Source organism: Apis florea, unplaced genomic scaffold (assembly GCF_048593485.1).
Source record: "Apis florea isolate Af1SG1 unplaced genomic scaffold, ASM4859348v1 contig_2411_pilon, whole genome shotgun sequence".
NCBI classification, from domain to species: domain Eukaryota; kingdom Metazoa; phylum Arthropoda; class Insecta; order Hymenoptera; family Apidae; genus Apis; species Apis florea.
The window spans coordinates 1,315,136-1,329,251 of record NW_028256580.1 but is presented as its reverse complement, the minus strand read 5'-3'; the positions used below and the strand labels follow the sequence as shown (position 1 = coordinate 1,329,251).

Sequence of the window (14,116 nt, the reverse complement as noted above, 5' to 3'; positions counted from 1 at the left end):
TAAATTTTTATCGTAATTATACTATACTTGTTTCTTTTAATAATTTCATAAGATATTTAAATATAGAGAGAAAATATAATTTTTTTAAGTCGTTTATTGTCAAGTTTTTTTCCTACTTCCATGCACAAAATGAATGTAACAATAATTCTACATTTCTATAATCTACAATAAAAATAATAAATATAAAATTTAATATATATATATACAAAATACTTGTATTGAGTTCTATCGATTTCTATATTCTTCGATGAATATTCGTTACATTTTCCTATTACATTAAATTATTTTACATAATAATTGTAAATATGTATTGACTTTATAATAAGTTTTTTAAAATATAATATCTTAATTCATACATTTATTCACAGTTGATATGCTTACGCGCGCACATACAATGCATTCACACGCACACAATATATTATATTAAATAAATATCGAACCGTATATAAAAGTAGTATAAAAATTGTTCTTCTTTTATTAGATCGAAAATCGATGGCAATAAACTATACAAAACAGATCTTGCTCAAATTTTCAAGTTTGATCTTCGACGAATAAGAAATATTTTTTGTTCTTTAACATCATATATAAAATATTTGTGAAAATATCAGTCTTGTGTGGCGGTATACTGATTATATAACTCTGATCAGTTTACTTTACCGATTAATTAAAAAAACTATTTAATAATTAATCATTAAAATATCAAAATTGATTGCTTTCGAATATTTTTTTTTTTTTTTTTCATAATCGAATTAATGATCGATAGTTTAATTTAAAAATCTATCTATTAATGCCCAAGGGCAAAGTAAAAAAAAAAAAGCTTGTATAAAATGCAGGATAACGAATATTTTTTCCTACTCGATTCATTGTAGTGTTAAACATTAAAAATTGCTACTAGAAAAAACCTCAGCTAAATCCTGCACTCTCACTTTGAAGAAATTGATGAATATAATTACAATATTATTCCAAGATCCGTGGAACATGACAACTTCGGTATCAAGCATTTTCTGCAATTGTCCTCTACATTCTTTGATAACAATATATAAAATGGCACTGCGATATCTCCTTTTGTTCCTAAAACAAAAATTTATCATATCCATTTTTATTCAACGACTCTGAATAACTCTTCATAAAGGTAGGTAGTACAGCAGCAGACGTGTCCACCATCTTTACCATACATCTTACACCAATTATTTATCACCAAATTTATGAAATTTACAGTCAGTATTGAGGATTTGGCGAATTTCTTTGGAAACTATTTTGTTGATTTTGTTGCAACGGCCCAGCTGGACTAGGCCTTCCTTGCTCGCGATACTGGGGAGGGCCGGTTGACCCGTTAGAGGGTCCTGTTGATCCAGGAGGTCCAGGTATCTTTCCATAATTCCCTCGCGTCGATCCTTGATAACTACCATACGCAGAATCGTCACTTCGTCTAGAGACGTGCCCGTACATACTTTCCGGTCTTCTAGAGTTCACCGCGTTGTCCGAGTTGCTGGATAATGTTCCATTCTGATGTTGTTGCTGCTGCTGTTGCTGCTGCTGCTGCTGTTGCTGCTGCTGATGATGATTTTGGGCCGAAGGCTGGACGTTCGAACCCGATTGTTGAGAATTTTGACTGCTCGGAGGAGGGGCTGGAGCCCTCCCGTATATACTGGACCCCGTGGTCACGCCGTAGATACCGTTCTCCCTTGTACTGAGAGTTGTGGAGATCCCTCTGATCCCGTAAATACTTTGCGTGCACTGTTGCAATTGATTTTGCATGTTCTGATTCGTGCTGTTGTGATTTTGAGAATTTTGATTTTGACCATTTTGCTGTTGGCTCTCCCTGCCCGAGCCCGACCCGGTCTGCCCTATCCTGATCGGGTACAAGCTCTGCGCGGGGGCCAAGGGGCCCGGTTTTGGGATCATCAGGCCGTCCCGCGTCCCGGAAGTCGATTTCGCGTACACGCTTTGCGAACGGTTCAGATTCGCCCTGGTCAAGGGTGGTGACTTACAATAGAGGGATTTCGTCCCACCGTAAATGGATTCGACGCGTTCCAAGGCAGTGGGGGGAGCGCTGTAGATCGACGAGGACGCTCCGGCGACCGGCCGATAAGTCGCGTAAGCGCTCGAGAATTTTGGGCCGGACGGTTTGTCCAAATCGTCGTAAGTGTCCTCGTCGGATCTCATTGACGAATTATCCCCGTCGTCCATATCCCGTGGATCCCTGGACCGTTTGGAATTCAGAACGTATTCGTGGAGGAGGGCCGCTACCGCGCTTCCCGACAACGGGCCCACCCAGTAAACCCAGTGGTTGTCCCAACGGTTGCTCACGAACGCCGGCCCAAGCGCCCGGGCGGGATTTAAAAACGGGCTCTGAAATGTTAATTTTTCAAAAATTCACTTCATTTTCATTCTTTTAATTCAATCTTCTATTTTGTGTTTATCAGATTGTTCAGACGCGCAAAGATGATAGAAAAAAAAAAAAAAAGAAACTTTCTTAATTCTTGCTCTCGAGGTGTAGTACACGTGAATTGTTTTCTTCGGAAAGCATTGTACATGTAGGTTTACAAAACAGGTGGGACCGAAGGATCGAATTCCTCTTTTTTCTTTTTTTCTCCTCTCTCTCTCTCTTCTCTCTCCGTCCTTCTCTCAGTCCTTCCTACTCAAGATTTCCCCCCTCCTCGTGTTCTCCCCCCTCCCTCCACCGCAGGTGCTGTTTAAAGACGCGAACGTGGATCTGATTCGAAAGAAATCGAGAATCGGTTTGAATAGACCGATCGAGAAAGAGGAATACAAGTACAAACGTGGGAGAGAAAGGGAAAAGAACGTATGTACATCGCTTTCCATGTTAATCCGATAATGTTGTTTTTTTTTTCTCTCTCTCTTTTCAATGTTAAGAAACTCGTTATTTTGTACAAAAAATACGTGTATACTCACTGAAACTAAAGTAGCCGCCGTGTAGGCCGCGGCCAATACACCGGCTGGTTTTGAAGAAACTAACATTGGCAACGTTTTCGAGGATTCTGACGTGAAATGGGCGAGAACTATAAGCACCGAAAGCGTCAATTCTACAAGAAGCCTCTCAATAGGTCCTCCGAGACGACCTAGGGAAGTCAAAGTCTGCGTGTTGGAAGGAGTGGTTACCCTGCAATGATAAAAATCAATCGTTATTGTTTAATTATATCGATAATAAATCTTCATATTTTTAAAAAAATATCATACGAACGATAGGAATGATTTTTCAACGAAAACGATAAAAAAAATTATCGATATTGCGAAAGGATTTCCGCATACGGCTTGTCACGATATAATATATGATGATTCTCTTATTGAAAGTTACTATTGTAACAGCGGTACAACCCAGCATAAAAGCCCCCTGGCAGCGAGTCAGTCTCTGTGGTGTAATGTTTATATTGGCTGATGCATGGGCTTCATCCATCGCTTTTTATGCATACATCATCATGTTTCTTCTTTTTTTTTGCACAAAGATTAATAATTTTTATAGGTTTGTACGATTTTTTGTACTGTGTTATATGCAGTGACTATAAATTTTTTAAATAATTAATTCTATGTAATTTTAAATTCTTTAAAAATTTTTCAAATCAATCCTATTTGTTTCGGAATAAATAATGATTAATTTCGTGTTTCATTCATTCATTTAATTTTTTGCAGATTAATAGAAACGTTAAATCAAAATTGATAAAGAATTAAATACGAGATACATGTGCATAAATTTTCGGAATAATCATCTTCTTTGAAACTTACTGCCACGTGCATCGGAGAAAAAAATTTTCCCCCATCTATCCGAAGAGCAAATGCAAATGAAAGCTCCCCTCTTATTCGCCTTCTCTATCTCGAGAGGTCTTATAATCGTGTCACGAGGAGAAAGCGAATTGATGAAATCAGAAATGCAGATCATGACTGCACAATTGAGATTAACTGTGTACGTGTACAACTGTACATAGGATGGAAACAAGAAAAAACACATTTGTGCATTTCTTTTTGTGAAAATTTTCTAAATTTTTGCTCTTTTCTGTGATTTTTCTTCTTTTCTGTGCGAGTAATATTCAGATAATTGTTATCATGATTTTTATTTATATTATATATAAAAATTGTTATTATTGTCTTTTCTTTTTTTTCATATCTGATAAATGACTCGAAATATTAAACAATACATTTATATATTAAATTTTACATATTTTTATAATATCTATGCTATATTTTATGTTATTCATATTTTTTTCCAAAATAGTATTTAATACAATATATGTATTAAATATTTTTTAAAAGATACATCAATGGTTAAAATGCGTCTAAAGAGGGCGAAAATAGATTTCACTCTTTTAAAAGGGACCCATTTTTTTCTACGAGCCAGAAAGAGAACACTCTTTACACCCATTCTTCACTGTTTATGAACTAACCTCCATTTTCTCTACGTTAAAAACTCTTCTGCAACAAAAAGGCAACATAAAAATATAGAAATATATACATATATAACCTAAGAATATAGACCAAGTAATTTTACTTGAACCTTATTTATGTATTTGCAACTCTTAAAAAAAAATCTTTTCTTCGTTATAAATATCTCTCTTATCATTTCTATTATCATTTCTTACAATTGTTGAATGTAAAATTTGTGTTTCCAGAGATTCACTGTAAAAAGTGAAACAAACTTCCCGCCATTTTTTCGACTCAACGTTATTTCATACTTCTCTGAGAAAAAAATTTCTCACAAGCGAATCGACTGACGCCGTTTTCTCACGTTTTCCGCTCGAAAAGTTACGGTCACTCAACCGAGACCTCATAGTTTAATTCGGCGTGCACTTGATTCGAGAGATCATGTGCAACCTGTGCCTATATACAGGGGTAACCGAACTCCAAAAACACCCCCAAGGGTCCAGGGCGGCCGACACAACGTTTAAAATAAATTTCAATTCGAAGCGAGAAAGGGGGATATGTGCGTGTGTATCACTTTCATTAGACCTCTGTCGTGTTTAACGAGCTATTGATATCTTCCACTCACTGGATCTACCACTGTGTAAGTAGATTGGTATGGGCGTATACATGTACGAGCTTGCCACGGTAATCGTTACTATCCCCTTTTCCAGAGCTCCCTTTTTCAACCAAGGAAATCACCATATGTATGCAATGTGTGTGTGTGTAAAGGCGCGGTGAAATCTATAGTGATTCCATTCTAAAGTTTTGCCCTATGGGAAAGTTCAGATGCTCGGATAATTGCGGTTAAACCAGAAAATTAGGTTTATGACGAATCACTGATCACCGAGGGCGAGTTGTGGGAAGTTTTACAAGATGACCATTCTTTTCTTATGAAATATATTGTTACAATCGAATGTTGTATCAACTTGATAGAATACGTAGTTTCAAAATTTCACGGTAGATGGATAAACTTGTTCATCCTTTTTGCGATTTATTTGAATTAATTTCAAACATTTTCCTCGAGAACAGTTCAATTTCCTTCAATACAAATTCAAGAGGACAAGATGATCATTCTTTCCTTATGGGATATATTATTACATCGAATTATTGTATCAGTTTGATAGAATTATATGTAGTTTCAAAATTTCACGGTAGATGGATAAACTTGTTCATTCTTTTTGCGATTTCTTTGAATTAATTTCAAGCATTTTCCCCGGGAACGGTTCAGTTTCCTTCGACAATACAAATTCAAGAGGACAAAGCACAGGAATTCTTTGAAAGACCAATGCGCAAGGTTGGAGCTCGAAGTTCTATCCCCCTTGCCGTGAATAAGAAACGTATGAAAAAAGGGGCCAGGAAATGTGTACACCCACAAGGATCCGGTTCTGTTGTGAAATAACCATGCCGATTGTTCTTATTTTTTATTTTTTTGTTTTCTTCTTCTCGCTTCATTCTTATTTTACGATAAAAGTAAAATTAAATGTGTAAATGTATGTATAGATGTATGTATGTATATATGTATGCATAATGTATATGTAAATGTATGTAGATGCACACACAACATATAGAACGAAAGAGGTTAACAATGGAAGAAATTTATCTTATGTACAACTCAGCATACCGTATCGAATCATGCCTTCACAAATTATAAGTTGTAAAAGAATCTTATTGACCTATTAGAATGCAAGGAGAAAAAAGACTATATGGCAGTTGGAAGAAATTGTGGATCCTTCCATCTCTATAGAATCCTATATAAATCGTGGGCTGTGGCTTTCTATGGAGGAACACGTGCCAGCCACATGTTGCACAAAACGAATCCTTCAGTGATCCTTCCGAATATCCGAAGCGTAAAGTCGCAGTTACAAAGGAGTTCTAGAACCCCATAAATGATTCTCTTTCGGACGAAGGATATGAAATATCGGCAGATGTTTTCCGCCTGAATCTTTTCAAAGATGTTGAATTTCTTATATGCGGACGTTTCAAAAGGAATATGTATGGAATATTATAAAATATCAATAATTTCAATCAATCTAACCTAACTTAACCTAATATTCTGAATCATTTCAGAAAATTTTCAATGTTTGTTCTAATTTTTTTTTAATACTTTTTGCGATTATTTATGTTTACGATTATTATTATTTAACCAATTAATTGATTATTATTTTCAATGATAATTAATAGCTCTAAAATTTTAAATTTGAATTTTACCACATCAAATACAAATTCAAATACAAATTATTTTACTTTATAATATATATACTTTATTATAATAAACATTGTGTTGTAAATTACTTGAAGAAATAATTTTTGACAGGCATATATAATCTAACAAGTTACGATCAAGGAACGGGACGATTCTCGAGAACACGTGGTTGTGACCATCTGTTGGCATACTGCTTCGACCATCCATCTTATCCTTAGAAACCTTGCAAGTTCTTCTCTCCTGCATCCGCAAAATTAACACACACCACCATCAATCTTTTTGAAATTTTATTTTATTTATAAAATATATATTTATGAAATGCAAGGTATGTTTTTTAAAGAAAGAAAGAAAAAAAAATTCATAAAGATAGTTTAGATTTTTAAAAACTATTTACGTTTAATAAAGGAGATAAAGCATCGATTAGACGAGAAAATAAAAGAAAATAGAATAGATATAATAGGAAAATGAGACAAAAGAAATCCTTTAGAAATTCCACTTTGTATCGTCTTCATCGTGAAATTACCACAAAGAAGACGAGGTGTAAACTTTCCCAGCAACGTTTAAATATTTATCTTAAAGAACGACTTATGCTCTTAATAATGAACAACGAATTTTTAAGAGGTACGTGAAAGACTGCCATATGTTTTCCCCTTCTTTTTTTTTTTCGTTTTTAGAATTTATTTTTACTAACCGAGAGAGATGTTTTTTCGTGCAACAGGATACGATAGAACGGATATGTTTTCAAGAAGATGTAACCGGCACGATTTCAAAGTTGTAAAAGCTGGAGGATCCGTTTGAGCGGACCGCTTTGTGTCCCGCGATAAAAAGTATTTCAAGCAGGTAAAACATTCCTACTGAAACGATTCTACCCGATCCACCTGGCTTTCACACTACATTTTCGACCACAATTTTTTTCTATGTATGTACATGATATATCTCAAGTACTTTGAAAGTAATTTTTTTCATGATTAAATTTTTGTTAATTGTTTAAAGATAAGGAGAATATGTGAATTTCATTATTTGCAATATTTTAGAATTATCTGTAAATTGAAATTTTTGGAAGAACAATATATTCGAAAGCTAAAAACGCTACATATTTGATTGATCGACGAGTTATTTTCGAAGGAAAATCCGAGGAGGATCCTAAGTTGGCTGACAGTATTGAAGAAAGTCGTCAAAATTGCAGCTTAAGAACCTAATATCGACGGCTTTCGAGAAAAGGCTTGGATATTACATATCGCTATAAAGTGCTCTTTCTAAAATATCATCTTCTTCTGACAAATGAACTTTCTCTTCGTTTTTTTTTTTCTTTTGAAGCATTCAATCCATTTGTTCCTTTACTTCGTTTCATTATAAAGATCATATTTTTATGAAGATTAATATTAATGAAACAATTACACTTTTGAGAGAGAGAGAGAGAGAGAGAGAGAGAGATTTAAAATTCAAAAATAATAGTTTTGCATGCAATCGCACAAGAAATCAATTGTTCTAGATTCTAGAAACGAAACGTGACTATCATAGATACATATTGTATCATAGATAATTTTGAAGAACAGGAAATGCACGATGAGACTGTTTCTTAGCTGGACATCCGGTTCGCCACGCGCACTGCGTGTGTCTTACTTGACGTCACAACACACACCTGCTTCCTCACAGCTGTTCTCCAGTCCAGTGGTGGTAAACACCTTTGACAAATAGTTTTATATCACTATTTCAAATATCTCTCTTCAACTGCTCCTTATTCAAAAAAATCTCTATATTGACATGATTATTCCTTTTTATTACATGAATAAGAAATATAAATTTCTTATAGTAACTTCTTATATACAATTTAAATAATTGATTAAATTGTCAACTATTTGAGATTCGTATTTGAAAATGTGAAAAAAGGAACTTTTTTTATGGCAATATATTATAATCTTCTTTGCTCTATTCTAATCCTTTTTGTGCCATTGAAAAATTGGACAAAAAGATAATGGAAAACTCTTGTAATGTGTCGATACTAAATCCTTTCCGGATAGTTAGATCTCGCGATTCTCGTAATAATCTCTTGGCTATGTTAGTTCAGTTTACGATCTATCTGCTTGGCTGTCTCTCCATTTCTTTTTTTATTTATATTCCAGGGAAGTATCGCAGTGGGAGCTGCGACCACCCCTCGACAAAACGTAAGGATATGTGTTTTACAAACGCCAGACACACACCATCGAGTGATCCAGTCGCAACAGATGCAAGAATACGCGCTATTTCTTTCTTCATCTCTCCCTTGGCTATGTCTTTTTCCCTCTCTGATTCTCTTTTTTCCCATTGGGGTGCATGCACTCCCTGGAGATATTTCTGGAAGGGATGACGAACCCGATCGGTTAACTAGAGTATTGTTCGATTATTATTTCGGTACATATCGTGCACTTGTTATCTCTTTGTGCGGTCATATGGTGGTCCAAGGGTGATCGTGCCGTCGATGACGGATCTGTCGTTGCATCAAACTGTTAGGGATGTCTATGGTTATCCATATAATTCCATATTATGCATTTAAGAAAAATGTAATTTAATATATTTAACTAATAGGAAGAAATTATTTTAAAAAACAAGATTTAATTTTGTATTATTTTATAATTTTCAAAGTTTGATAATTAATGATTAATTTCTTTTTACAGGTATTTAAATATAAAATACTTATCAAGGGAAAACAATGAAATATTTTTAATATATATAAAAACGTCAATAGATGGATAATAACGTTGAGATTAATGAGTGTTCATATCTTGTACTTCTTATATTTTATAATTACTATAATAGCATAAAAACAAGAACTTCTACAACAAATCTCTACATTTGCACAATGTAAATACTAACCTGTAATGCTGTGTTACAGGTTGAACAATCCCCTATATCGTAACATTGATTGCATCTACACTTGTTTAGTATTTCTTTCTTACAATTCCTTTTTTATATATATATTTCAAAAATAATTCCAAGCATGCAACAAGAAATAAGAAATGACAGGAAGAAGAAGAGGGAAGAAGAAAAAAAGAAGGTAAAGAAGGAGATAGAAGGAAAAATGGAGGACAATGATCCTCAGAAACGGAGAGAACATCTGCTCTGTGGGCCCAGATCGTAGCATGTCCTCCTTCAATAAGAGGCGATCGCGTCGTGAAACTTGTCCCACCTCACCACGCATAGGTATTCATTATCTTCGTCTCTGGTGCCTGCTCGATCCTTTTTCCGCGCGATCTTTTTCGGTCCATGGAACATCTGCGGCAGCTGCAAGACGGTGGCCTGCCGCAGCATACACGGAACGAGGCAGGTGCTCACCTTCGAAGAAGTTTCTCCCCCTAACTCTGCCAATTACGCGTGCCTCTTTCTGCCTCCCGCTTTCCTTGTTTCTTATTCGTCATTCTTCATTTTCCCGTTTTCAAATCTTTTTATCGATAATCGTGGATCATAATAAATAAATAAATATTATGATAAAAATACAAGTTTCAAAAATACAATAATCTTGTAAAAATTGAGTATTAATGATTTAATAATTGATTAATTTATCTTATAAAAAAACATATTTTATGTTATTTCTTATAAAGATGATAAATTCGGAATTAAATATAAACTTGATATTCTTCGTGATATTTTCTTTTTCTCCGATAATAGAAAAAAAAATGATATATACAGGATATAAAGATATAAAGCTTATAAGAATAAGATATAAAGGATAAAAAAATCGTTCTTTCTCCCTTCAATTTTTTTCGCCCTCTAGCGAGATTCTTTAACGACGGACAAAATTGAGGCACGTGCATCGAGTTGCACGCGGGCGATCTTTCTTTTCGACCGAAGAGAAAAAAAATAGCATGCTCACACGCTCCTAATCATCGTCTGGCTACGGAAATTCGCTGCCCCAACGAATTATTATAGATTATCTATAGAATTAATAATAGAGATCTTTTAATAATAATAATAATAATAAAAAATACCGATGAATATATAATATCGATCTGTAAGTATATGTACTTTAAAGTAGTTCTTACAATCGTAGCTAGAGGGTATATAAGATAAATTAAAACACTTTGTGTGACACAAAAATAACAACCGAATTTAACTCTTAAAAGAAAAAAATTATATCGTAAATAATGCATTTTTAAAAAATCATTTTTTTTTATTATGTCATCTTTCAATTAAGTTTTTTATCACAAATTTTCATTATTTTAAATTCAAAAATCTGCATTATTTAAAATGGATTTTCGAAAATACTTTATAACACGCCCTCAGTACTTTTAATTAGTTTATATTTTATTAATAATTATAAAAATGGATGCGTTCATTTTCATATAAGAATTCAATAATTATTGATTTCAGAACTTTTTAAAGTGGTTAAAACACTTCAAAGGAACAGAAAAACTTTAAGGATTTGATCATGTGGCCTTCTCGGATTCCAGCTATCTAGCAGCTGCTCTTCGTATCTCGTTTTTTTTTATATCGTGTTTTTCCATGTGTATGGACACTTAACGAAGTTTTTTTGATTTGGAAATTTATCGTGTTAAATCCTTTTAAATTCAAAGTGTTATTCGAAAATTATATTTACTATATAAAAATAAAAGAATTTAATTTGATATGGATGTTTCATGGATTTTATAATAATAATTACCTAATTATTATAATATATATTAAATAATAATAATTATCTAATGTTTAAGTGATCACTCACCCGTACAGCATTGCAGCACCGGCTATACCACCTCCACACTGTGCAGCAATATAAAGAGCAGCTCGTAGGAGAGAGATTCGTCGACATAAAGCGAAAGACACTGAGACAGCTGGATTCACGTGACTACCTGTATCATTTTATTACAAGTTTTATTACAATCTTATACAAAACAAAATTGAATATGTATCATTTTATATTATTATTTATTTTATATTTTCTATATCGATATTTATAAAAATTAGAATTATATATTATATATAATATAATATGAATTATAATTTTGCTATTCCAAATAATTGAATGTTACAAAATTACAGATGTTTATGAATTAGAAATATGAAACCTTCAAGTATGGATATATGAGAATTTTAAAGAGCGAAGTCCAGAAGTATATTTTATAGAAAATAATGATTTTATGAAGAATCAATTTTCGAATCAATTTTATTCACATGCGATGCAAATTAACATTTTGCGTTCAATTCATACTATTTCCATATCAGTTGCTATTGAAGCATTAAAAAGTGAAGAAGATATTCTTTATTCAAATACACAAAATTAAAATTTAGAATAATACAATTAAAAAAACTAGTTTCTTTGAAAAATTGAAGAAATTTCTGTTAGATTATATAAACAAACAAAATTATATTTTACTTTGCAAAGATATATTTATCTGGATTTTTATTTAAATAGCAAGGAAACTGAGTATCTACACAAGCATTCCAAGAAGATACATGAAATATATATATATATGTGCCATCTAGGGCACGCTCTCGCACATGCTCTACTATATGCATAGTGTGTTTCCATTGGTTATAATTGGTTAATGAGTCAATCGAGAGAGGAGGAATTGTAGGATCGAATACAAACGGTACGATAATATACATAACAAAAAGTTTCCACAATTAATATAAAATACTTCTATATATTAAGAAATTATTTCAAAAACATAACATTTTTAATATTGTCTAAAATGCAATTAATAAAAATATAAAAAATATGAAATATATATTTATAACATCACAATCAAAAGTTTATGTTATTAAAAATATTAAAAATTACAGGGATTACTTGAAAATTGGAAAAACATTATTCAAACTGTAAAACTTACCACTGATATGACCAAAGATGAAGCAGATTGCCGAAATTGCAAAGCCGGATGCTACAGCAGTGGCTAAGACGGAAAGTCCGCTTCCAGAAACCGCGGAAGACGCAGCTGCGCCAGATACGATAAGACTGAAAAGAAAAGTAGCGAAACACTCGACAGCCACTGCTCTCCAAAGTTCTAAGCTGCGAGCTTCTATAGACATAGGCGCTTTCTTCTCTAAGAGTTCTGTATTATTTTCCTTTAACGAAGAGATCCTCGTAAGTAAGGTCACAATATGAGCATCTAATTCTCTTGAAAACGTTTCCGTAGGCATTTTTTTCTTAATATATAATAAATTCATAAAAGAAGAAATAATCTATTCTATTTTTTATAATTTTTTTAAAGCATTCTTTTTATTATATCATATTCAGAATGCACTTAAATGTCCAAAGTCACTTAGTTTACACTTCCACACAATAATAAGGAATAAAATAAGATTTGAATAGTTCATGAATTGATGAAGCAGATGAATTGTAAAATACTGACACAATGAAAGAGCACAAGATTGGACAAGAAATAGACACATGAACCCGATGTTGCCAGAATGGTAACGCACTTTCGAGTGACAAGACGATCGTCGAACAAGTGGGCCCTGGACTGGCGAGTGCCTCCACCATCGCACCGCCCCCACCCTTCGACCACCACCGGTGCATCTGTTCTTAAAACTCAAGGAAATCTGCTGGTCACTACGCGCAAATTGTATATCCTAAAAAAAGTAGAATTTTCTGAGAAAAATATTCTAGACGAAATTGAAATTAAGAAAAAAGTTAAGAAAAAATATGATTAATTGTGTGATTAATTATTATAGTACCTTATATGGATTATGTTCTATTGGGAATTAATATTTAATATTAGAATGTATTATTTGATAATTTTAAATTTTGTCTTTCTTATTTTGTCTTTTCTTTTGATTTTTTTTTTTTTTTTTTTGCGAAAAATTTATTTTTGAAATTAAATTTATGGTGGGATTTGTTAATTTTACAATTTTAATTCGCACAAAATTGTATCTCTCACTATTATTCATTAGAAAGGAAATTTACTTTTATTAAAAGAAATTTGAAATACTTCATTTAACAACCAATCATGTAATAAAGCGTATAAGCATTTCAGAATTTTTTCAGATTTTTTGTTTAAATTAGAAAAAATAATTATATTTATCAAGGAATGTCCTATTCCCATGAGTTCATTTTAATATCAAACCTCCCACAAAAGGGAAATGTATGCACAATAGGATGCAAACAACAATTATAATAAAGTCTATTTAAATGAATCAGGATAGTCTGTTATGAATAATAAATGTATATTCATTACAAACTATTTAAATTTGAACATTTTATTAATATATAAGAAATTAATCGTCTTTAAATCATATTTATATCTTTATTTATATCTTTTTAACTAAAATTAAACATCATATGAGCAATCAAAATTATTAATTTCAAAAACAAATTTTTCTCTAATTAAGAAATAATTTATTATAAATAATTATTATCATAAATAATAATAATATAAATTATTTAAAAAATATATTATATTTAAAAAATTTCTTATTGTACAATAACTGCTAATTTATATTCACTTTTGTTTTCGACCCCGTCGTGTCAAGCGTGACGATTGTAAGAGGATAGCTGAGAACGGATAAACGTGATTAAGCCAG

The 14,116-nt window shown here is 32.5% G+C and overlaps 1 protein-coding gene and 3 long non-coding RNA genes across 6 annotated transcripts; 3 read left to right on the top strand and 1 right to left on the bottom strand.

Moving 5' to 3' along the window:
* Positions 1-218: 218 nt before the first annotated feature.
* bib (MIP channel family protein big brain) lies at positions 219-13,023 on the bottom strand. Its single transcript, XM_086905520.1, has 4 exons — positions 12,424-13,023; positions 11,316-11,442; positions 2,917-3,124; positions 219-2,352 (listed from the first exon to the last, which is right to left on the bottom strand). Exons 1-4 carry the CDS (start codon positions 12,758-12,760, stop codon positions 1,219-1,221), a joined length of 1,806 nt encoding a protein of 601 aa, XP_086761646.1. The 5' UTR covers positions 12,761-13,023; the 3' UTR covers positions 219-1,218.
* LOC105734931 (uncharacterized) lies at positions 4,633-7,935 on the top strand. 2 transcript variants are annotated; one of them, XR_015291396.1, is made up of 7 exons: positions 4,633-5,017; positions 5,088-5,886; positions 5,966-6,408; positions 6,731-6,944; positions 7,025-7,240; positions 7,338-7,538; positions 7,654-7,935. It is a non-coding gene; the product is annotated as an uncharacterized LOC105734931 (long non-coding RNA). The 2 variants fall into 2 exon arrangements; XR_015291395.1 differs by having other exon boundaries at positions 5,088-6,408.
* LOC147658009 (uncharacterized) lies at positions 8,156-10,051 on the top strand. 2 transcript variants are annotated; one of them, XR_015291398.1, is made up of 4 exons: positions 8,156-8,296; positions 8,743-9,159; positions 9,274-9,383; positions 9,492-10,051. It is a non-coding gene; the product is annotated as an uncharacterized LOC147658009 (long non-coding RNA). The 2 variants fall into 2 exon arrangements; XR_015291397.1 differs by having other exon boundaries at positions 8,743-9,383.
* LOC147658008 (uncharacterized) lies at positions 10,089-13,733 on the top strand. The gene is made up of 4 exons (XR_015291394.1): positions 10,089-10,607; positions 10,967-11,444; positions 12,006-12,183; positions 12,377-13,733. It is a non-coding gene; the product is annotated as an uncharacterized LOC147658008 (long non-coding RNA).
* Positions 13,734-14,116: the final 383 nt, after the last annotated feature.